This window comes from Caretta caretta, chromosome 13 (genome assembly GCF_965140235.1).
Source record: "Caretta caretta isolate rCarCar2 chromosome 13, rCarCar1.hap1, whole genome shotgun sequence".
In the NCBI taxonomy this organism is placed as follows: Eukaryota; Metazoa; Chordata; order Testudines; family Cheloniidae; genus Caretta; species Caretta caretta.
The window spans coordinates 38,303,717-38,325,610 of NC_134218.1; the positions used below are offsets into that span (position 1 = coordinate 38,303,717).

Below are 21,894 nucleotides of genomic sequence, written 5' to 3' on the forward strand. Positions count from 1 at the left end.
GGTATAGCACGAGAAATGCACCAAGCAGGGATAGGTGGTAGATAAGACAAGGGTTTGTTTATTGGCTAAGGTTTCCGATGCACGAGGGCAACATGCTTTGCTAAAAAGTATATAACCTTTGGATAGCCTGCATTCGGGGTCCCCTTCTGACTAGCAGGGGGGCACCACGCTCGAGCGTAATAAACTTGGTGTTTTTTGGGAACTCGGCACTTGTAGACTTTGTTTATGTGCCTCAGCCTAGATACGAATTGTGCGTGACCTACCAGGTGTAATTCGTAGCATTTGTGTGCGTGTCCTACCAGGTGTAATTCGCAGCAGTTGTGTGCGTGTCCTATCAGCTATAATTTGTAACACAATGAGGGGCTGGATAGCGCCCATGGAGACGGGGGCATCTTCTCCCCTACGGCCTGCACTGGGACCCACCAAAGGGACCCCCAGGGAGGCATCAGCTGGGGTTGCTCTTCCACCCCCATGGACGTGGGTCTGCACTGGAGTTGCTGCTGCTGGGGCAGGATCCATGGGAAATGCCTGTGAAAGAGGCGGCCTGACCCACCCAGGGGATGACACGGGGCACCTGGGAATCCCCCTTTCCTTTGAATCCCAAACATCAGAGTGTGAGAGGAGGGGGATCCCCACCCCGCACCACAAGCATCTCAGCAAGGACAGGAGACATTGTTACCTGCAGGAGCCACCAGCCTGGGGAGAATCTGGAGAGAGGCTGGAAGAGAAGAGAAGAGAAGAGAAGAGAAGAGAGGTCTGGGGAGGGGATGGGGCAGAGAGGGATGGAGGGATGTGGGGCAGGGTGGAGGAGGAGTCTCCAGACAGAGGGGTGAGGGCCGAGGGAGGTCACTTACGCAGCAGAGGCAGAAGGAGAGTTAGCACCATGCTGAGCTGGTCGCTCTGGGCTGGGAGCTGGGTTCTCGGCTCAGCCACCGGCCCCGTCTGGGTGCAAGGAGGGGGCGGGGCCCCTCCCCTCTGATGGAGGCAGAGGAACCCACAGCCTCATTTGCAGCCACTGCTCAGCTGGGCGGCCGGACAGGCAGCAGCATCTCAGGTAAGGAGGGGCTGAGGGCAGCTGACCACTTCCCGCCACCTTCTCCAGTGTTTGCACTGGCTTTTGTACTTCAACGCAGTGCTGGGGGGAGGGGCTGGAGCAGCAGCACCAAGGGGCTGGATCTTCCCAGGCTGGCCCAGGGTCTCAGGTGGTGTAAAGGACCCTTCTTTGCGTTACATTGGTTTCCACCCACTGGGGAGCTATGGGCCATTGACCCCAGCTGAGGATCTCGCTCATTCACGGTGATGACTCTGAAGCCAGGCCCCTGGTCCTGCTTTGGACTTAGGGTGGGATGAAGGGGATGCAGGGGTGGGGAGCCTGGGGAGAGATGGAGAATTATGTTCATGTGGGTTTAGTTTACTGGCCTTTTTGTTTATCCCCACACGGGAGCATCTTTAAAGTGATGCGGCTGGAAGGCTCCATCTTGAGAGAACAAATCAGTGCTGGGTTTGAGCTGTGAAACAGCAGCTGTGCCCCAGCCCTGATGGGGATGCATGGAGCATTCATGGTGCCTAAAACCCTTTCACATCCTGTGGAGGTTTCTCAGATCTCACTCTTGGACCTTCCACCAGAGCCTCCCCCTCCAGGCTGAAATTCTAGGGGAGCGATTGCAGCCCAAATGGGTCACCTTGTGGAGAGAGTCCAAGGCACAGAATGAAGGTACCGCCTTCCCAGAACAAGCCAGAAGCAGGAGACGAGGAAGATGAGGCTGTTGATGAGGCAGAAGGAGCCACCTACCGCCAGCTCCTGGACCCAGAGGAAGCTGCGAGCTGCAGAAGAGAGGAGAATCACAAGTGGAACCGGCAACCAATGGATGCCACAAAGGGCGGACCTTGTCTCCCGTTGGTTAGTATATGAGCATGGTGCAGGGTTGGGGTGCAGGGAGGTGCAGGGGAAAAGTGCCCCTGTTGAGCCCCCGCCCTGCTCCCTGCAGCACAGTGCCCCAAGGGCAATGCATTGAATGTGGTTGGGGTCACCCAAGCTTGCTGAGCATGAGAGATTGGAGCTCACGAGGCAGGACATGGTGTGAAATGGAGCCCGGAGGGTTAATGACCCTTCATGGCTCCTGGTGTTTGAGTCCTCCACGATCTGCAACTGGCTCCCAGGCAGAGCCCACAAGGACAACAATGAAAGTCTCTGGCACCCTCCATCCCTGAGACACTCCATTTGTTTCTCTGAAAGTTCATGAGGCAGAGTTTTCTACGGTTCCGACTCAGAGCAGGGAGAGATGTGACGAAGCTGGGGCTTTGCTTGTTTTTTCAATGATGTGTGGGACTCTGTTTCCCTGTGCGTTACTGGTTTAACGGGGTGGTGGGACAGGGAGTTTGGTGTTACAGAGGGCCAGTAGTGGCACTAGGGACCCTGGACATCAGCCTGGAGAATGGATACCCCAGCGACCGGTGACCTGGTGACTGGGAGGCTCAGCTCAGAAGTCACAGCTGGTTCTGGCCAGTGGGAGGACAATGGGCTGTGGAGAGAGGACCCCGGTGACCCGACCAGCTGGATCCAGCCAGTGGGAAAACAAAGGATGGATGAGATGAGAGGAGAGGCTGAGAGGAGAGGAGAGGAGGCCCAAGCAACCTGTTTACCGGGGACAAAAGATAAAGGTCAGAGGCAAGACTTGGGGGAAAGTGATATTAGATGCCCAGCTGGAAGGAGGGGGCTACTGGACTGGGGAAAGAGAGCAGCCAGAGCCCCCCTGGATGCAGGAGAGACCCTAGATGTGCTCAGGGTTGCTAGGCCCGAGGGCCCGGAGAGTTTCCTAAGTTGTGTTCAGATGCTCAATAAACCCTTCTGCTTTATGCCGGCTGAGAGTCACTCCAGTCTAGAGATGAGGGTGGCATTATTCCCTCTAGGCGTGGAGGCCCTGGGGGGCCAGAGTGAGGGGACTCCCTGAGGGCGCCCACAGCATGCACGCTGAGGGCTCAGAGAGGTGAGGTTCCAGGAGGCAGAGGGGCTTAACCCCCAAAAGAGAGTGGACCCCCAAGAAGGGCTGTGGCTCTGAAGGAGGTTCCTCCCAGGGACCGTACGGAGCCGAGAGAGCACGAGTCCTGTGAGTCTGTGACAGAGGCACAGAACCTCTAAATGTTAGTTTAAAACACACCCCCAAGGCCACAACAGGACCAGAGGACTGGTTTTAGAGTCATCGCCATGAATGAGCGAGATCCTGAGCTGGGGTCAGTGGGACATAGCTCCATTGGACTCAAAGGGGAAGATCCCCAGCTGGGGTCAATGGGCCCAGATCCCCAGCTGATGTAAACCAGTTTAACTCACCTTAGGTTCCTTTAGCCCCGCTGAGTCCCTAGCCCACCCCTGGAGGTGTGAGTTACCTGGGGCTGTTGCTCCAGCCCCTCCCACCAGTGTTAGCTGTGGGAAAAGGCCAGCTCCCCTCCGCACTCCCTGCGCACAAGGATCCGGTGTCTCTCCAGTCCCCGAGCTGAGCGGTGACCACGCCTGAGGCTGTGGCTTCCTCTGCCTCCATCAGAGGGGAGGGGCCCGTTCCCCTCCTTGCACCCAGACAGGGCCGGTGGCTGAGCTGAGAACCCAGCTCTCACCCCAGAGCGACCACCTCAGCATGGTGCTAACTCTCCTTCTGCCTCTGCTGGGTAAGTGACCTCCCTCGGCCACCCTCCCTCCCTCTGTCAGTCTGCCTGGTGATCCCCGCACCTACGTCCCTCCATCCCCCTACTCCCCCCATCCCCTCCCCGGAGCTCTCACCCGGCTCTTCTCTTCTCTTCCAGCCTCTCTCCAGGTTCTCCCCAGGCCGGCGTCCCCCACAGGTAACGACGTCTCCTGTCCTGGCTGAGATGCTCGCAGTGGGGAGGGGAGGTCTCAGACAGTGGGGGTGGGGATCCCCCTCCTCCCACACTGTGATGTTTGGCATTTCAAGGAAGGGGGGATCCCCAGGTGCCCCCTTCTCATCCCTGGGTGGGTCAGGCCACCCCATGCACAGATGTCTCCTGTGGAATGTGCAGCTGCATCAGCTCCACTCCAGAGCCACGACCGTGGGGCTGGAAGAGAGACTCCAGCTGATGGCTGCTTGGGGGGTCCACGTGGTGGGTCCCAGCCCAGGCTGTAGGGGAGAAGATGCTCCCGTCCCCATGGGCGCTACCCAGCCTCTCATTGGCAACCTCAGCAGAGAGAGCGAGGGATGAACGGCCAAGGAGATTGAGCACCCACCTCCCCATTACACCGAGTCCCCCCTGGGCAGGGGCCATCACCGTGGGGCTGTGTGTGGAAGGGGAGAGCTCTCCCTGCCCCAGCTCTGGGCTCCCATGGTGGACTGAGGGCGAGGGGCACAGACCCAGCACCCCTTCAGCGGGACATTAAACGCAGGTTCTGCAGAGACCCCAGAGGAAACATGATCGGTGGAAAAACTCCCCCCTCCCTTCCCCACATCCGCCTGAGCTTCCTCATTTCTCTTTCTCTTTGAAGCCTTCTAGCTACTGCTAGGTAGGTCTGATGGATGGCTGATGGGTTCTCCCCCCTCTTCTTCCCCTGCCCCCCGGGATAGAGAACTTGGGGTGAATACCCTGATGTGAATGAGGGTCTTGGGGTTGAAACATTTGCATTAACAACCCTCCCCCCTTTTTGCACCCCCCTTCCCCTAGGAGGGAGAGTGTGGGATCTTGGGATGCCCCAGGTGGATGAAGGACCCTCCCACACTTGTCATCCCCTTACTTGCTGCCCCAGGATGGACACAGAGGGGATCCTGGTGCTCCCCAGGCACATGAAGTACCCTTCCCCCCCAGCTCCGCTCCTCATGCCCCTAGTCCCTGGTGAGAAAGGCAGATTCTCTCCTTGGCTCCTGCCCGTCTCCCTGAATTGCTCCTTGCAACAGTCTAGTCCCACCCACCCTGTCATCTCCTCCACCCATAGGATGCAGGAGCAACAGATTTAGGGTCAGTGGGAGGATATAGGGGTAAGCAGGCTGTGGGATGGGGGGTGTTAAGTTTCACAGATGGGGGGAGCTGGAATTTGCCTAGAGCACAAAGTGTCAGTCCATCTTATAGTGAGAGACTCCAGGAGCTGGAGGTGTTTAGTGTAACAAAGAGAAGGTTAAGGGGGAGTTGATCACAATCTAGCAGTTCCTACCTGGGGAACAGAAATTGGACAATCAACGGCTATTCAGTAGAACAGACAAAGACCTAACACAACCCAGTGCCTGGGAGCTGGAGCTAGACAAATTCAGACAGAAAATAAGGTGCAGATTTTTAAGAGGGAGGGGAATTAACCACTGGGACAATCCAGCGCTGGCGATTTCTGAATCAAGCCTGACTATTTCTCTCAGAGATCTGTTCTAGGTCACAGAGGAATCAATTCAGGGAAGTCCTAGGGCCTAGATGACACAGGAAGTCGGACTCCATGATCACAATGGTCCCTTCTTGCCTTGGGATCAATGAAAAGACCCCAGAGGGAGAGAGAGCGAGACAGACTGTGGTATAATTCCCAGCGTGGGGGTGGCTGCTGGGCAGTGAGATGAGGCTGGTTTGTGATCATGTCTGTCCAGGACTCCTCTCTTCCGCCTTCTCCCTTCTTATTCCATAGTGGCCTCTCCCTCAACAGTGCCCCTCTGCCTCTCTTCTAGATCTCTCGCCAGCCCCCAAACTCTTGCAGGAGTCCTGGTACACAGAGTATCTCCCAAGGGAGCGGGTTAACCTCACATGCTCGGCTCCTGGGCACGAGGAGGTTTCAGGATACAGATTCTTCTATCACAAAGGGCAGCAGGACTCCAGCGTAGTCCTCAACCCTAACGCTGGAGCCCGGCTGGAGTTCACAGCAGAGAAGGGAAATGCTGGGTCAAACAGCTGTGCGTACTGGAGATTGGAATCCAATCAAGAGATCTCGTCTAGGAACAGTAGCTCCATCACCAGGGTCCCAGGTGGCTGCTGTCAGGGCCACACTCTGTAAACCTACAGCCCTGCAGCTGCCTGGATTCCTCAGTCACGATTTCTGTCAGGGGAGGCATTGGTTACTATCATGTTACCCAACCCCCTGCCAGCACCAATATGCCAGGATCCCTCACTGCCCATGTGTATGGGAAGGGAAGGTGCTTGGCCCCTGGGGTGAAAGCACCATAGGACACAAATTAGTCTATCATGGCAGGGATTTGGTCGCCAAAGAGGTCCCTGGTCCCAGTAGAGTGACTGGATGACGCTCACAGCTCAGACAGAGATCACCCAATACCTTACCCCAGCTGGGAAACATCTGGGCACCGTGCAGCGTTGGGGTTCAGTGAGGTACCAGGGTGCAGGGACTTTCCCTTGTCGAAGTCTCCAACCCCTCCTAATTTCTGAAATGAAATTTGCCTTGTAATATCTGCCTCTCACCTCCCAGGGACTTCCAGAGATCTCTGCAGGGTCTGATCTTCTTCTATATCTAACGCTGACCCCTGTTTTCCAGACCCCTCTGTGGCCCGGTCCCTCTCCCTGGGCCGTGATCTCCCCGGGTACCCCCCTGGAGAGCCAGTTCCCAGCACAGGCTAGGCCGGGATCGTCAACATGCAGGATTCTGACGTGACAAGCTCTCCAGCTCCTGTTGCCCCTCTTAGCGCCAGTGCGGGGTCAATACCCGTCACACGGAGTCAAGGTTTGGGGACTGGAAAACCTCCCCAGCCCCATCACTCCCCGTCCGTGCAAACGCTCCCTGCGATGCAGCAGAAACATTAGTTTAAAACTCACCCCAAGGCCCCAGCGGGACCAGGGGGCTGGTTTCAGAGGCTTCGCTAGGAAGGAGCAAGATCCCAGCTGGTGAGAATCAGCAAAATCTCCGAGGGAGTCTATGGGTAGAGCTAGATCAATGTAAATGAGCCCTAGCTCCTTTGGAGTCAATGGGGCCAGACCCCAACTGGCGTGTGTGATGCTCCCACGGGGGGTACCCAGGGCTCTGAGGCACGTCGCTACCACCTGCCCTTAGTGCAGGGAAGCCTGGTCTGTGCCTGCTGGGGGCAGCTCCCTGACACCCTCAGCCTCAGCCACACAAGCCCGCCCCTCCCAGCCCCTGCAGGCTGAGCTGGCCCTGGGCAGGAGCTGCCTCCTCAGGTACCGAGGAGGGGACACTGGTCCCACTGGGTTTCCTGGCAGTGAGATCTCTGCTGCTCAGTGTGTGCATGGCCCGGCAGGGACGTGGTTACTGGGCACTGAGCTAGGGCTGGCTGGGGTCTGTGTCAGGATCCCTCCCTCTTCTGCTCTCTCTCTGTATCTTCCTCTGCTTCTGTGTCACCAGCCTCCAAAGTAGGAACCGTCTCTTCCCCGACCCCCTTGTCTTTTCCAGCCCCCCTGCCGGCTCCCCAGCTCACCGTGTCCCCGAAGCAGCCTGTCTACGTAACGGGAGAAACTGTGACCCTGACGTGCTCAGCTGATGGGGCATCCACTGTGTCCGGGATCTGGTTCTTCAGAGACGGCCAGAAAATCCACTCCAAGAAACTCCCCACACCTTGGTACAGTTACACTGAGTCCATTCGACTGTTGGTGGTGTCTAGATCACAAGCCGGAACGTACACCTGTGAATCCTGGAAGACAGTGTTCGGGCGAGAGATCCCATTGGAGAGGAGCCGACCCATCTTCATAACAGTGACAGGTGAGACCCCTCTGTCTCCTGCTGTTTGCTGGCCCTCTGGCAGGGTATCTCTCCTCCATTCACGGGGTGAGACACAGCCCGGTCACTCAGCTCGGGACAGGGCCACCCACTGGGTTAGTGTCACTCCCTGGCTCTCTGGATCCTGTGGTGGGTTTTGCGGGGACATTCCTGCTATTTTAAGTTTTGCGGGATCCCAGGCAGAAGTAACATTTGAAAACTTGGCGATGTTTATTGAACATCCCAAATCCCAAACAAATCCCAAATCTCCCCCTTTTCTGGTCAGTGTGAGGCCCTGGTGTCCGACATGCCTTGGGGGGAGAGGGTCCCAGCTGATCACTAAAGTTTGGCACTAAGAGAGCACTGCTGTGGGGCAAGCTCACAGCCCTGAGCACTGCTGTGGAGAGCTCGCAGCCCTGTTGTCCTGGCTTACAGAGCAACCAGTTCTAAGGACCCAGCCCTGCTGCTTCTTTCATGATTATCATCAGGAGGTGGATCAGTTTCTGTTGTCACCCCTGCCAGCATGAATACACCAGGATCCCCTACTGCCCATGTCTATGGGAGACGAAGGTACACCCTGAGGTGCTCGGCTCCCGAGGGTGAAAGCACCATAGGATCCAAATTCTTCTCTGAAAGCAGGGATTTGATCTCCAAAGAGGTCCCCGGTCCCAGTTGTTAAGGAAAAGTTAGCACATGTGACTCCATTTTGGTTTGGGGCCCACCATTGTTTAAATGCCAGCACATCATACACCAGGAGGAGTAATCCTTAGATATTGAATCCCTGTGAAAATCCTCCTCCTTGTCTCCAGCCTGCCTTGACTCCCAGTATCTGGTTTTTGTCAGTCTCTAACTCCCTGTCTGTTGGCCTTGATGTGAGGCCTCCCATCCTAACAATAAAAGTAACTGATGCATCGCTTTAGGACCATGCTGTGTAATTAACATACTGGTATAGCACGAGGAATGCACCAAGCAGGGATAGGTGGTAGATAAGACAAGGGTTTGTTTATTGGCTAAGGTTTCCGATGCACGAGGGCAACATGCTTTGCTAAAAAGTATATAACCTTTGTATAATCTGCATTCAGGGTCCCCTCCTGGCTAACAGGGGGGCACCACGCTCGAGCGTAATAAACTTAGTGTCTTTTGGGAACTCTGCAGTTGTGGACTTTGTTTCTGTGCCTCAGCCTAGATTCGAACTGTGCGTGTCCTATCAGGTATAATTCGCAGCACTGGTGTGCGTGTCCTATCAGGTATAATTCGCAGCATTTGTGTGCGTGTCCTACCAGGTGTAATTCGTAGCACTTGTGTGCGTGTCCTACCAGGTGTAATTCGTAGCACTTGTGTGCGTGTCCTACCAGGTATAATTCGCAGCAGTTGTGTGCGTGTCCTACAAGGTGTAATTCGTAACACAGTGGAGTGACCAGCGACCAGCTGATCATAGAATCATAGAATATCAGAATTGGAAGGGACCTCAGGAGGTCATCTAGTCCAACCCCCTGCTCAAAGCAGGACCAGTCCCCAACTAAATCATCCCAGCCAGGGCTTTGTCAAGCCTGACCTTAAAAACTTCTAAGGTCGGAGATTCCACCACCTCCCTAGGTAACCCAGTCCAGTGCTTCACCACCCTCGTAGGGAAAAAGTTTTTCCTAATATCCAACCTAAACCTCCCCCACTGCAACTTGAGACCATTGCTCCTTGTTCTGTCATCTGCTACCACTGAGAACAGTCTAGAGCCATCCTCTTTGGAACCCCCTTTCAGGTAGTTGAAAGCAGTTGTCGCTCACATGTGAGACAGATAGCACCCGTCCCTTAGTCTTGGGCAACCCAGTCCAGCCAGCAGATCCCACACCATGAGGCCCTGCCTCCATCTCGGTAACATGTGGGCACAGTGCAGGGTTGGGGCTCAGTGAGGTACAGGGGAGCAGGGAGTTTCCCATGGAGAAGTCTCTGTCCCCCTCTAAATGTCTGAGATGAATGTAACCTGCTAACATCTGCCCCTCACCTCCCAGGCCTTCCAGAGATCCCAGCCGGGTGTGACCCTCTTCTGTATCTAACCCTGATCCCTGTTTTCCAGACCCCCCTGCAGCCCCGACCCTCTGCCTGAGCCCTGATCTCCCTGGGTACCTTCCCAGAGAGCCTGTTCCCCTCACATGCTGGGCTGCCCCTGGGGTCACAAAGCTGCAGGATTCCAATTCAATGTGGTGGGAACATGGAGCACCTCAGCTCGGGGCTTATCTGGGGGTAGCTTCACTCGAACCCTGAATGTCACAGGGGCAGAGGGGTTCTGGGTCATGCACCTGCTTGTACTGGATACGCCTGTCCAACCGGGAGATACCAGCTGGCAAGCCTGCGGGAGGTGGCATTGGGCAGTGAGATCAGGGTGGCTTGTGTGTATTAGGGTCTTTGTTCATCTATCTCCCCGTGCTCCTCATTTGGTGGTGGTTCCCCCCTCGATCTCCATTCCAGACTCTCCACCACCCCCATGCTCTCTCTTGTCTCCCTGCACCCCGCATATATCCGAGTGGAGTCAGTCACCCTCAAGTGCTCGGCTCCCAGGAGTGAGAGGGTGACGGGATACAGGTTCCTCATTCAAAGAGTGGAGCAGATCCCCAAAGGCGTCTTCAGCCAAGGCACCTCGGTGATCAGCACGACTTACTCAGCAGAGAGCATGTGTGATGCTCCCCGGGGATACCCAGGGCTCTGGGGCATGCTCCTACCACCCGCCCTTAGGGTGAGGAAGCCTGGTCTGTGCCTGCTGTGGGCAGCTCCCTGACTCCCTAGTCTCATCCGCACAATCCCTCCTTTCCCAGCCCATGAAGACTGAGCTGGCGCTGGCTGGAGCTGCCCCGCTCAGGTACCAAGGAGGGGACACTGGTAACACTGGGTTTCCCAGCAGGGAGATCTCAGCTGCTCAGTGTTTGCATGGCTCAGCAGGTAACATCTGCCCCTCACCTCCCAGAGATCTCTGCAGGGTCTGACCTTCTTCTACATCTAACGCTGACCCCTGCTTTCCAGACCCCTCTGTGGCCTGGTCCCTCTCCCTGGGCCGTGATCTCCCCGGGTACCCCCCTGGAGAGCCAGTTCCCAGCACAGGCTGGGCCGGGATCATCAACATGCAGGATTCTGACATGACAAGCTCTCCAGCTCCTGTTGCCCCTCTTAGCGCCAGTGCGGGGTCAATACCCGTCACACGGAGTCAAGGTTTGGGGACTGGAAAACCTCCCCAGCCCCATCACTCCCCGTCCGTGCAAACGCTCCCTGCGATGCAGCAGAAACATTAGTTTAAAACTCACCCCAAGGCCCCAGCGGGACCAGGGGGCTGGTTTCAGAGGCTTCGCTAGGAAGGAGCAAGATCCCAGCTGGTGAGAATCAGCAAAATCTCCGAGGGAGTCTATGGGTAGAGCTAGATCAATGTAAATGAGCCCTAGCTCCTTTGGAGTCAATGGGGCCAGACCCCAACTGGCGTGTGTGATGCTCCCACGGGGGGTACCCAGGGCTCTGAGGCACGTCGCTACCACCTGCCCTTAGTGCAGGGAAGCCTGGTCTGTGCCTGCTGGGGGCAGCTCCCTGACACCCTCAGCCTCAGCCACACAAGCCCGCCCCTCCCAGCCCCTGCAGGCTGAGCTGGCCCTGGGCAGGAGCTGCCTCCTCAGGTACCGAGGAGGGGACACTGGTCCCACTGGGTTTCCTGGCAGTGAGATCTCTGCTGCTCAGTGTGTGCATGGCCCGGCAGGGACGTGGTTACTGGGCACTGAGCTAGGGCTGGCTGGGGTCTGTGTCAGGATCCCTCCCTCTTCTGCTCTCTCTCTCTGTATCTTCCTCTGCTTCTGTGTCACCAGCCTCCAAAGTAGGAACCGTCTCTTCCCCGACCCCCTTGTCTTTTCCAGCCCCCCTGCCGGCTCCCCAGCTCACCGTGTCCCCGAAGCAGCCTGTCTACGTAACGGGAGAAACTGTGACCCTGACGTGCTCAGCTGATGGGGCATCCACTGTGTCCGGGATCTGGTTCTTCAGAGACGGCCAGAAAATCCACTCCAAGGAACTCCCCACACCTTGGTACAGTTACACTGAGTCCATTCAACTGTCGGAGATGTCTAGATCACAAGCCGGAATGTACACCTGTGAATCCTGGAAGACACTGTTTTGGCGAGAGATCCCATCGGAGAGGAGCCAACTCATCTCCATAACAGTGACAGGTCAGTCCCCCTGTCTCCTGCTGTTTGCTGGCTCTGTGGTGGTGTATCTCTGCTCCGTACATGGGGTGAGACACAGCCCAGTCACTCAGCTCCAGACCCGGCCACCAGCTGGGTCAGTTTCAAACCCACCATGGCTGGTTAGTGTCACTCCCTGGATCTCTGGCTCCTCTAGTGGATGTTGCCGGGGGTCTATAGTGCTACTTTGGGTTTTAGGGACTCCCAGCCAGCAGTAACATCTAAAACTTGGAGGCCATCTCTTGTCAGTGTCAGGCCCTGATGTCAGACACGGGGGTGGGGGGCTGGGCACCCCAACAGCATGGAGAGGCTCCTAGCTGATCTGAGAAGTTTGTCACTTAGAGGGCACAGCTGTGGGGGAACTTTCAGCCCTGTCATCCTCGCTCACAAGTCTTCTAGTTCTACGCCCTCAGCCCTGCCACTTCATTCATAATTTTTATCAGAAGAGGGATCAATTTCTGATGTCACCCTTACCCACTGCTGGCACCAGTTCATCAGGATCCCTACGGCCCATGTGTATGCGGGGGGGAAGGTCCTGCCCTGAGGTGCTCGGGCCCTGGGCATGAAAGCACCACTGGATACAAATCCTTCCCTCAAAGCAGGGATTTGGTCTCTAAAGAGGTCCCTGGTCCCAGTGGAGTGACCGGCTGATGCTCAAAGCTGAGACAGACCACCCATCCCTTACTCCTGTTGGGCACTGGGCAACCCAGTCCAGCCAGTGGATCCCACACAGAGATACCCAGCCTCCTGCTGGGTAACATGTGGGCACAGTGCAACACTGGGGCTCAGTGAGGTGCAGGGGTGCAGGGAGTTTCCCACAGAGAAGTCTCCATCCCCCTCTAATTCCTATGATGAATTTTACCTGGTAACATCTGCCCCTCACCTCCCAGGCCCTTCCAGTGATCCCTGCAGGGTGTGACCCTTCTTCTGTATGTAATGCTGACCCCTGTTTTCCAGACCCCGCTGTGGCCCCAACCCTCTCCCTGAGCCCAGACCACCTCGGGTACCTCCCTGGAAACCCTGTTCCCCTCACATGCTGGGCTGCCCCTGGGGTCAAAAAGCTGCAGGATTCCAATTTGACATGGCAGGAGGATGGAGCATCTCAGCTTGGGGCTTATCCAGGGGCAGCTTCACTCACCCCTTGAGGATCACAGCTCTGGGGTCTCTGGGTTGTGCACCTGTGTAGTGGGTACCCCCATCCAGCCAGGAGATCCAAGGTGGGAAGAACCAGCCCATCTCCATCAGCCTATGTTAGACAGCACTGGGCAGGGAGATCGGGGTGGTTTGTGTCTCTGTGTGTCAGGGACTTTTCTCATATATCTCCCTTCCTCATTTTGTGGGGGTCCCCCTCTCTATCTCTATACCAGACACTCCACCTCCCCCCATGCTCTCTTTGGACCCACTTCACCCTATCTATATTTGAGAGGAGCCGGTCACGCTCAAGTGCTTTGGTCCAATGAGTGAGGAAACAACAGGGGATACAAGTTCTTAAATCAAAGAGGGAGGTGGATTTTCAACTGGGTCTCCTGCCAGGACACCTGGCTGATTAGCACAACTTACATAGCAGACAGCAAAAAGTACACCTGTCTGTACTGGAGAGTGGAGTGTGGATGAAAGATCCCATCTGAAAGGAGCCCTAGTGTCAGTGATGGTGAGACCTATTTCCACCTGGTGGTGGTTGAGACTTGAGGGTCATCACTGGGGAGGGCCCTTCTCCAGCCCTTCCCAGCCACACCTGGGAATTGTGCTGCTGGCACCCCAGGCCATGCCCTGCCTCTCCTCAGCAGTCTCCCCAGCCTGACTGCCCAGAGACCCGGTAGCAGACCCTGGGGCAAACGCCCCTCTGCACTGCCCCATCTGCCCCAGACGCTCCTCTCCACAGAACAATCATCTTCCCCTCCCTCTTCTCTCCAGACCAGCCCCAGCCTCTCTGCTTCACCCTTTCCCCAACTCATTCCTCTTAGGCACAGACCCAACAGCCAAGGAGGAGAGCTGATCTCTGACGTGGTCCCCATCTCAACCAGGAGGGGCCAGCTGGGGCTCACAGCTGAGGCGAAGAAACCAGAGCCCCAGGCCTGGGTAATCCAGGCCAGTCAATGGATCATAGATCATACTTCATAGGTTCCCAACCCAGAAATGACTACTTTGTCCAACTAATCTGACCTCCAGCATTGCATGGGCCAGAGAACTAGAGCAGGACCAGCGCCCCTCTGACCCCTGCTTCTGCCTCTTCTGATTCCAGTTCTGCTTATTATCCTCTTTCCCTCCTTCCATGCTGGACTCTAGCCTTTGAATTAACATCTGCTCCTTTTATTCCCCTCCTCTTCTGCCCCCTCTTTGCTCTTTCATGCTCCTGATGAGCCTCATGCTACAACATTCAGGTCTAACATGGCTGCCCAACTGGGAAAATGGCCTCCTCACTGCCTTACATGCCCAGCTAACTGGCACATGGCTTCTATTCTGATGTCATCACAGCCATAAAACAAGGCTGCTCAACACAGCCAAGGACATGTCTATCCAATATGGCTGCCTGATTTCCAATGTGTGGCTGCCCTTCAGAGAGCAGCACAACATATGGCTACTCAACATAGCCAAGAACATGGCTGCCCAACAGACACAGATCTGGGCATCCAACAGGCCACCTTGTGCCTCTCCCCTCTGGGGAGGTAGAATCCCAAAAGGGCCACCCAGCTCTCAGCCAGTCTGGCCAGAGTGGGCGGGATCTACAGAGAGAACTGGGCCCTCCCTAACTACCAAGGTCTCCATAAATATCAGGGGCTGGAGCATTAGTAATGGAGGGGTGACAGAAAATGAGTCACGGCCTAGTGCCCCTGGCCACCTTCTGACCCCCACATCCCAGCCCCGCCTTGTATCTGAAGGAAGCCATCCCGACCCCCTAGCCTGGCTCTCGCTCATTTCCGTGGGGAGCCCCTCAGGATGCTGAAGAGAAGCACAAGACTCTGGAGCAAGAATAAAGTTCAGCTGTAAATAAACTGAATTCTGGGCACCATCTCCACTTTCTCCACCGCCATGCCTCTGCTGACCCCTCTCCTTTTTTAATCCCCACAGATTGCCCTCCCCAGCCTTCGCTGAGCATGGATCCCCCATCCGGAGTGGTGAGCAAAGGGTTCCCCCTGCTCATCATCTGCATGGCCCCCAGGGATGCTGATCAGCGGAGGTTTCACTTCTACAAGGACAGTGTCAAGCTCGTTCCTGGGGATGCAGGGTCTGAGATCAGCACCACAGAGCCCAGCACCAGCTCTATGAACATCTCTGTGCTCAGCATCCTGCAGGCCGGTCCCAGCAACACTGGGGAATTCACCTGTGGATACGAGGAGAACATGAGTGGGAGGTGGATCCCATCCCCCAGGAGCCACGCTCTGAATGTCACTGTGACAGGTGAGACTTCCCTAATTTTTTTAATCCAGCTCCCTGATTTGCTCCCATTGGAGGAGAACCATCCCCAGGAGCTCTCGTGGGAAAGGGAGGTCGGATGAGGTGACAGATGTCACATGGAGATCGAAACCAAAGTGGAGATGAAAACCCCCCTCTTTCCCCATGCCCTTTCTATCTATGATACTTCCATGACCCACATGACCTATTATCTGAGCTCCGCACAATGTTGTTAGTGGATTTAGCCCCGCAGTGCCCATTTTAGAGATGGGGAATAGAGGCAAAGAGAAGAGTCCCACAGGGCGTCTGCGGTATAGCAGGGAATTGAACCCCCATAGCCAGTGTTGAAGGCCAGCCCCATAGCCACTGGATCATCCTTCCCCCCTTTGGAAAGGGGAGCAGGCTGTTCCAGACAGAATGTGCAATAGGCAATATAGTGAGGGGCTGTCATCACAGCAAATTTGTTTCAAGGGCGGATTCCTCTGTGGGTACCAGACCTTTTGACAGGGCTGCCTAGCTGTTCTCATGTCCCCTTCCCTCCCTTTTCTTTGTCTGCGGCATGAACAGCCTCACACTATACCCGTGACATTCTGCTGAGAACTGGTGGTGTCTTACTTCTGACTGGAGCCCTGGCTGCTCTGCTCTGGTATTGCCATAGGAAGAAAAGAGGTGGGTGAAAGGGGGCAAGGGGCTGTGGTCTCCCACCTGCTTTTGTGATATGGTCTCATCAAAAACTATTCTGTACTGATCAGTGTAAATAGTTTTAAACCATTAACAACCACAAAGAATCCTACCACCATGTGGGTATGGAAACCAAATTCTAAAATATGCATGGTAAACGAGGTATTTACCTTTGAACGAGAAGACAAAGTACAATAAGAAGATAGAGTTCTAAAAAATATTTATGGGCTTTCCAATGTGTATTGGTACATGTCCAATTTATTAACACATATGTCAAATAAATCAAACTTCAGCTGAGTTGGTTAAGACAAATCATTTCATTTGATGTGAGCACTAAGACCTTTGCTTGTGGTTAGGGTGAAGTGAGGGGTAAAATAATTTAAAATTTGCAGACATCTTTATGTCTCTGTGCTGGGAAAATATATATATAAACAAATGCAGTAACTCCTCGCTTAACATTGTAGTTATGTTCCTGAAAAATGCGACTTTAAGCAAAACGATGTTAAGCGAATCCAATTTCCCCATAAGAATTAATGTAAATAGTGGGGGTTAGGTTCCAGGGACATTTTTTTCACCAGACAAAAGACTATATTATATATATATATACACACACACACACAGTATAAGTTTTAAACAAACAATTGAATACTGTACACAGCAATGATGATCGTGAAGCTTGGTTGAGGTGGTGAAGTTAGAGGGTGGAAGAGGATGGGATATTTCCCAGGAGATGCCTTACTGCTAAATGATGAACTAGCACTCAGCTGAGCCCTCAAAAGTTAACACACTCTACAAGGCAGCACAAATGGAGGGAGAGGGGACAGCATGGCAGAGAGAGAAAGAGACACACACCCTGTGTGTGTGAGAGAGAGAGATGTGCATTGCCCCTTTAAGTATGCTTACCTCACTCTAAGTACATTGCCTTTTTAAGTAGGTCAGCAAGTTGAGACAGCAAGGTGAGGGCTCTGGCTGGAGGTGCGGGCTCTGGGATGGGGCGGGGCTGGGGCTGGGGCTGAGGAGTTTGGGGTGCAGGCAGGCTGCCACAGGGCTGGGGCCAGAGAAGAGGACTCCACAGTCCCCCGGCCCTCTCCCCCCCCCCGGCAGCACACTCATCCAGCACCATCACTGCATGTGCTCCTAGGGGCCGGGACCCTCTCGGGTCCCAGAAGCCCCCTTGCCTCCCCTGTAGTGGGTGCCGGGAGGGAGGCTGCCATTACATGTGGCCCCCTCCCCTGCTACAGCCTGCTGCCCCTCACCATAGCCTCACAGGGGATGGGGCTGCCCCTTGCCCAGCATGGGGCAGGAGTGGTGGCTGCGGGGGAGAAGGGGGAAGACACGGATCACACGGTCAGACATTCATCCAAGCCCCAGCAGCTGCTCAGGTGAGGTTCAGACTCCATCTCCTGGAAGTCCCCTCAGCGTCACCTCCCGGTGGGTGCGACCGGGCTGCCAATCGTGTGAGCACCTCCTCCCTCTGCAGGTGCAGCAGCCGCCTCAGCCTGCCACTGGCACCGTTCTTGTCCTGTAGGCAGCAGTGGCCACCGCCGCCACTGGCAAGGGAGCACAGAGCAGAGCTGCAGGGCAGCCGCCCGCTTGAGGCAGGGACGCTGCGGGGCCCGGGGGAGGCCCGGGGGGTGGCAGACAAGACCGGGGGACACTCTGGGGCAGGCACGCGGCGGTGGCAGACAGGGCCGGGGGAGAAACCCGGCTCTGAACATTGGTGGAGCCGGGCCCCCAGGCCCTGAATATTCCTGGAGCCTGGGCACTACAGGCCCATGTAACTCGCCGCCCCTGGTTATAAGGGAGCATTGCGCAACTTTAAATGAGCACGTTCTCTACTAGATCAGCGATTTAACAACGCAACAACGTTAACTGGGACGACTTTAAGTGAGGAGTTACTGTACAGATAAATTGTAGGACCGTTTTCCCCCTGTGCCCTGGCAGAAGCCCCAGAATCACACACGCACTGAAATCAATAGTTACAAAGCTGAGTTTACCTTCTTCTTTCTCAAGGTTGCACATTGTAGCTAGGCATTGCCTCACAATCTCTCCCCACCTCAGCTCTGATCTCATCTGGTTCTTTTTTAGTTCCAAAGCCTCTGAAAAGCACCAAGGGATCTGAGCCTGGAGAACACACCAGGAACCTGGATCCTGGTTGTGATAATGAGGGATCAAAAGCCACGTGTACCGGAGCAGAGCAGATGGAACAGGTAACGTCAATGGATTTATAGGCTAAGCTTCAAACCCCAGCACAGTCCAACCACCTGGAAACTGCACGGCCTGAATCTTTTGCCCAGTCCTGTGATGCAACTGCCTCTCTGGTAACAGGTAACAGCCACAAAGAGATGCTGCACAGGGTTTGCTCACACAGGAGGCAGGGCTGGGAATTCATCATCCCTTTCCCCATCACCCCAAACTCCATTGAATCACAGAAATGTAGGGCTGGAAGGGACCTCAAGAAGCCATCTAGTCCAGCCCCTGTGCCAAGGAAGGATTACTCAAACCTAGACCATCCCAACGGGGTGTCCAATGGTTCTTCAAAACCTCCAGTGATGGAGATTCCACAACCTCCCTAGTCACCTGTTCCAGAGATTAACTACCCTTCGAGATTGAAAGAGTCTCTTAATATCTAACCGAAATCTCACTTGCTGCATATTAAGCCCATTACATTTTGTCCTACCTTCCGTGGATACAGAGAACAATCGAGCACTGTCCTCTTTCTAATGTCATGTTAGAAGATGGTTCTAAGGTCCCCTCCAGCTTTCACATCTCCAGACTAAGCATGCCCAGTTCTTTCGCCCTTTCCGCATAGGACATATTTTCTAAACATCTGAACAACATTTTTGTTGCTCTTCCCTGGATCTTTTCCAGTTTGTCTACATCTTTCTTAAAGTGAGCGGCACAAAACTCGACACAATACTCCAGCTGAGTCCTCACCAGTGCCAAGTGGGGCAACTGTTACCTCCTGTGTCTTACACACGACAGTCCTGTAAATACACCCCAGAATGATATTAGCACGGTGCTGCTGAGATGAAGGCTATCGACTCATACGCAACTTGGGCTCCACTAGAACTCCTTTTCTACAGGACTGCTGCCGTACAAGTTAAACCCCTTTTGTCCTGCTGCCTTTAATTTTTCCTTCCTAAAGGGAGCACTTTGCACTTCCCTGAATTCCATTTTACTGATTTCAGGGGAATTCTCCATTTTTTTGAGATCACTTTGATCTTCTCCTCCAATGTCTTTGCAACTACCTATTTTATAGGCGTCCTCTCCACTCCAGCGTCCAAGTACTTAGTGTCCGTGCACCCCTCCCCCTCACCATTTCTCTTTCCTCCCTCACCAGGGCTCAGAAGTCACCTACGCACTCATGGTATTCCCGGCCTCACAGGCCCACGCAACCCAGCCGACAAAAAATCTAAAACCTGCTGAAGATGAGCATGTGCTGTACAGCGAGGTAGTGACAACACACACCTGGAAGGCAACTAAATAAGGAGGGGAAACTCTCTATACGTCTCTCTGCATGTACCCCCCTCCTCCAGGCATCCATATCCTTAACCCTTTATACCCCAAGAGCCCTTTTATGCCACTTGGCAATGGGCACACCCAAAGCACCGCAGACAGAATATTTAGGCAACCGGCATCTTGTCAGGTATCATATAAAAACTAGTAACCCATTGGTCATGAACACCACTGCGTGATGTATGCACGGGTTGTGTAGAAAGTGTTACGTATGTATGCTGGAAATACGTTATGGAGGTAGTTGATAAAGAAGCCGGCCCTAGACAAAGGAACGTGGATTCATGCATCTGCGTGAATCAGGCTAACTGGCAGATAAGAAAAACAGCCTGGCTTGTGTGCTGCTGGCAGGTCTGATGCCCACTCTTGCCCAGGCTGCAGGTATTAGCTGAGAACTTACAACCTCATAACTGGAGACCAGACCAGGTCACCTGTGTGTTAGATTTGCTCTAAATAGGTATTAGTCTTCTAAGAATGTCTTTAGTGTTTAGACTCTATGAAATGCTTGTATGTTGCTGCCTGCATTAATCTCACGGATAGAGTCCATATCCCATGGTGTAAGGTGATAGTTAAGTGTTTGCTCTGAAACTGTAAACGCCCACAGTCTGAAGCGAAACATGACCAAGTGTGAAATAGAAGTTTTCCACAAGAGGTGTTATTTCCTGCCCAGCAAAAGAAAGCCCATAGACACCAGACAAGCCATTGTGGAACATCAGAGGACAAAACACTTTGTTGATTGCATCCCCCAACCCATATAGAGGAGACGTGGATGGGAACTTCTCCCCTGCTCTTGAACTCTGGGGGAAGGAAATAAAAATCCCTGACAAGAAGAAATTGCATTTTTTTGGCTGTCTGAACTCAGAAAGGCCAGAGACTCTGAACTGAAGCCAGAGATCCCCAGGGGCTGCCTCCTACATCTACCCTGAAAGACCCTTTGAATTGACAGATCACTACAAATCTGTCACTTTTCAGATTTACGTGGTAGCTCATTGGCGTGTCTCTAATTGATTGCTTTTACCTGCAGATAACTCTCGTATTCCTTTTCCCTAGTTAATAAACCTTTATAATAGGATTGGCTACAGGCATTGTTTTTGGTGTAGGATCTAGGGTACAAGTTGATTTGGGGTAAGTGACTGGTCTCTTGGGCCTGGAAGCAACCTAAGAGAGACGTGATTTTTGGTGTAAGTGACCATTGTGACGGGATCCCCAGGATGCAGGCTGGGACCATTGGACCCCTGTACCCCCTGAACTCTCTGCAGCCTGGGCTGTCTCCCACAATGCTTTGCTAGTGACCAGCAGCAAATCCGTCCAGGCACTGTGATCACTCAGCACAACCGCATGTGGCGCCCCACCCCCAGCTAAACGGCATGAGTGCTCCCAGAGCCACTCATGAATCACACAGAGAAAAGCATCAGCCAGATCCCCCCAGCTCCCAGCACTGCGCCTCGGGAATATACCCTCTTGCTCTGCTCAAGATGAGCTGTGAAAACTTATTCACTGGTTCACCACTTCATCAATGGAAAGAGGACATATGCCAGCCTTTGCAAACCTGAGCAGATTTGCCCCACACTTCAAGCAAACTCACTGGTAAAGATAAACAGTTAAACAAATTTATTGACTACAAAAGACAGATTTTAAGTGATAGGCAAAAAGTCTGAGTTAGTTACCAACAGAAATAACATATAAGCATGCAGTCTAAATGCTCAACCCTATTAGACTGGGCAACAACTAGACTACGCAGTTTTTCTCACCCCACTGGATATAATATACCACCATGTATCCATTTTCAAAAGCCTAGGACTCTTTTGTAAATGACTTTCTGCATTTTCTTAAGGGTTTTTGTCTCAGCATGGCCAGAGGGCAGTAGGAGAGTTTTTTTTTTTTTTACTTTTTTGAAGCAGAAAAGAATTTTATTTGTGTAACACTTACAAGGAATCACCAAAAAAGATAAAGCAAAACTATGCAACAAAACAAAAGCAAACACAAGGTATAACACAGCAGCCTTCAGGAGGGAGAAGTGTTCAGGCTAGCTTGGGCCCAGAGCGGGGGGGCTTCCTCGACACTCGTGGTCTTCCACCCTCCTGAGTTACCTGGTGGCCTAGAGCGGGGGGGCTTCCTCGACACTCATGGTCTTCCACCCCCTCGAGTTACCTAGTGCCACGCCCAGTGTCACCGATTATTCCTCTCCTGAGAGTGCCCGACAAGATGGGCACGGCTGCGGGGTGGGCGGTTTGAGGGTGGGGGGGATTACACCCACGTGTTATAGGACCCCTCCTAGGTGACAGTGATGATGGTATCCACAGCGGCAACGGCTGGGGCTGGGGTCTCTCGCTCTTCCCCTCAATCAAAGGGTCAGACAGAGGGAACCGGACGGGGTCACCGAGCAGAGAACCTCGGACAGCACCCACCGCTCCTCGAAGGCGTCAAGGGAGTCGATGGACGCCACCCAGAGGAACTCCGCCCAGATAC

General features: G+C 54.1%; 1 protein-coding gene across 2 annotated transcripts; it reads left to right on the plus strand.

Moving 5' to 3' along the window:
* Nucleotides 1–3,575: 3,575 nt before the first annotated feature.
* On the plus strand, nucleotides 3,576–20,467 carry LOC125622561 (Fc receptor-like protein 5). Of its 2 annotated transcripts, XM_075118932.1 has the most exons (8): nucleotides 3,576–3,660; nucleotides 3,796–3,834; nucleotides 7,328–7,633; nucleotides 11,515–11,820; nucleotides 14,905–15,234; nucleotides 15,796–15,897; nucleotides 17,998–18,119; nucleotides 19,253–20,467. In XM_075118932.1, exons 1-8 carry the CDS (start codon nucleotides 3,630–3,632, stop codon nucleotides 19,397–19,399), a joined length of 1,383 nt encoding a protein of 460 aa, XP_074975033.1. In that variant the 5' UTR covers nucleotides 3,576–3,629; the 3' UTR covers nucleotides 19,400–20,467. The 2 variants fall into 2 exon arrangements, with proteins under 2 accessions (XP_074975033.1, XP_074975034.1); XM_075118933.1 differs by lacking the exon at nucleotides 15,796–15,897.
* The last annotated feature ends 1,427 nt before the right edge of the window (nucleotides 20,468–21,894 follow it).

Coding starts and splice junctions, on each gene's coding strand:
- LOC125622561 (XM_075118932.1), top strand. CDS start 3,630: ATGGTGCTAACTCTCCTTCTGCCTCTGCTGG. Junction 15,235..15,795: donor TCTGAATGTCACTGTGACAG/GTGAGACTTCCC, acceptor CGGCATGAACAG/CCTCACACTATACCCGTGAC. Junction 15,898..17,997: donor TTGCCATAGGAAGAAAAGAG/GTGGGTGAAAGG, acceptor GTTCTTTTTTAG/TTCCAAAGCCTCTGAAAAGC.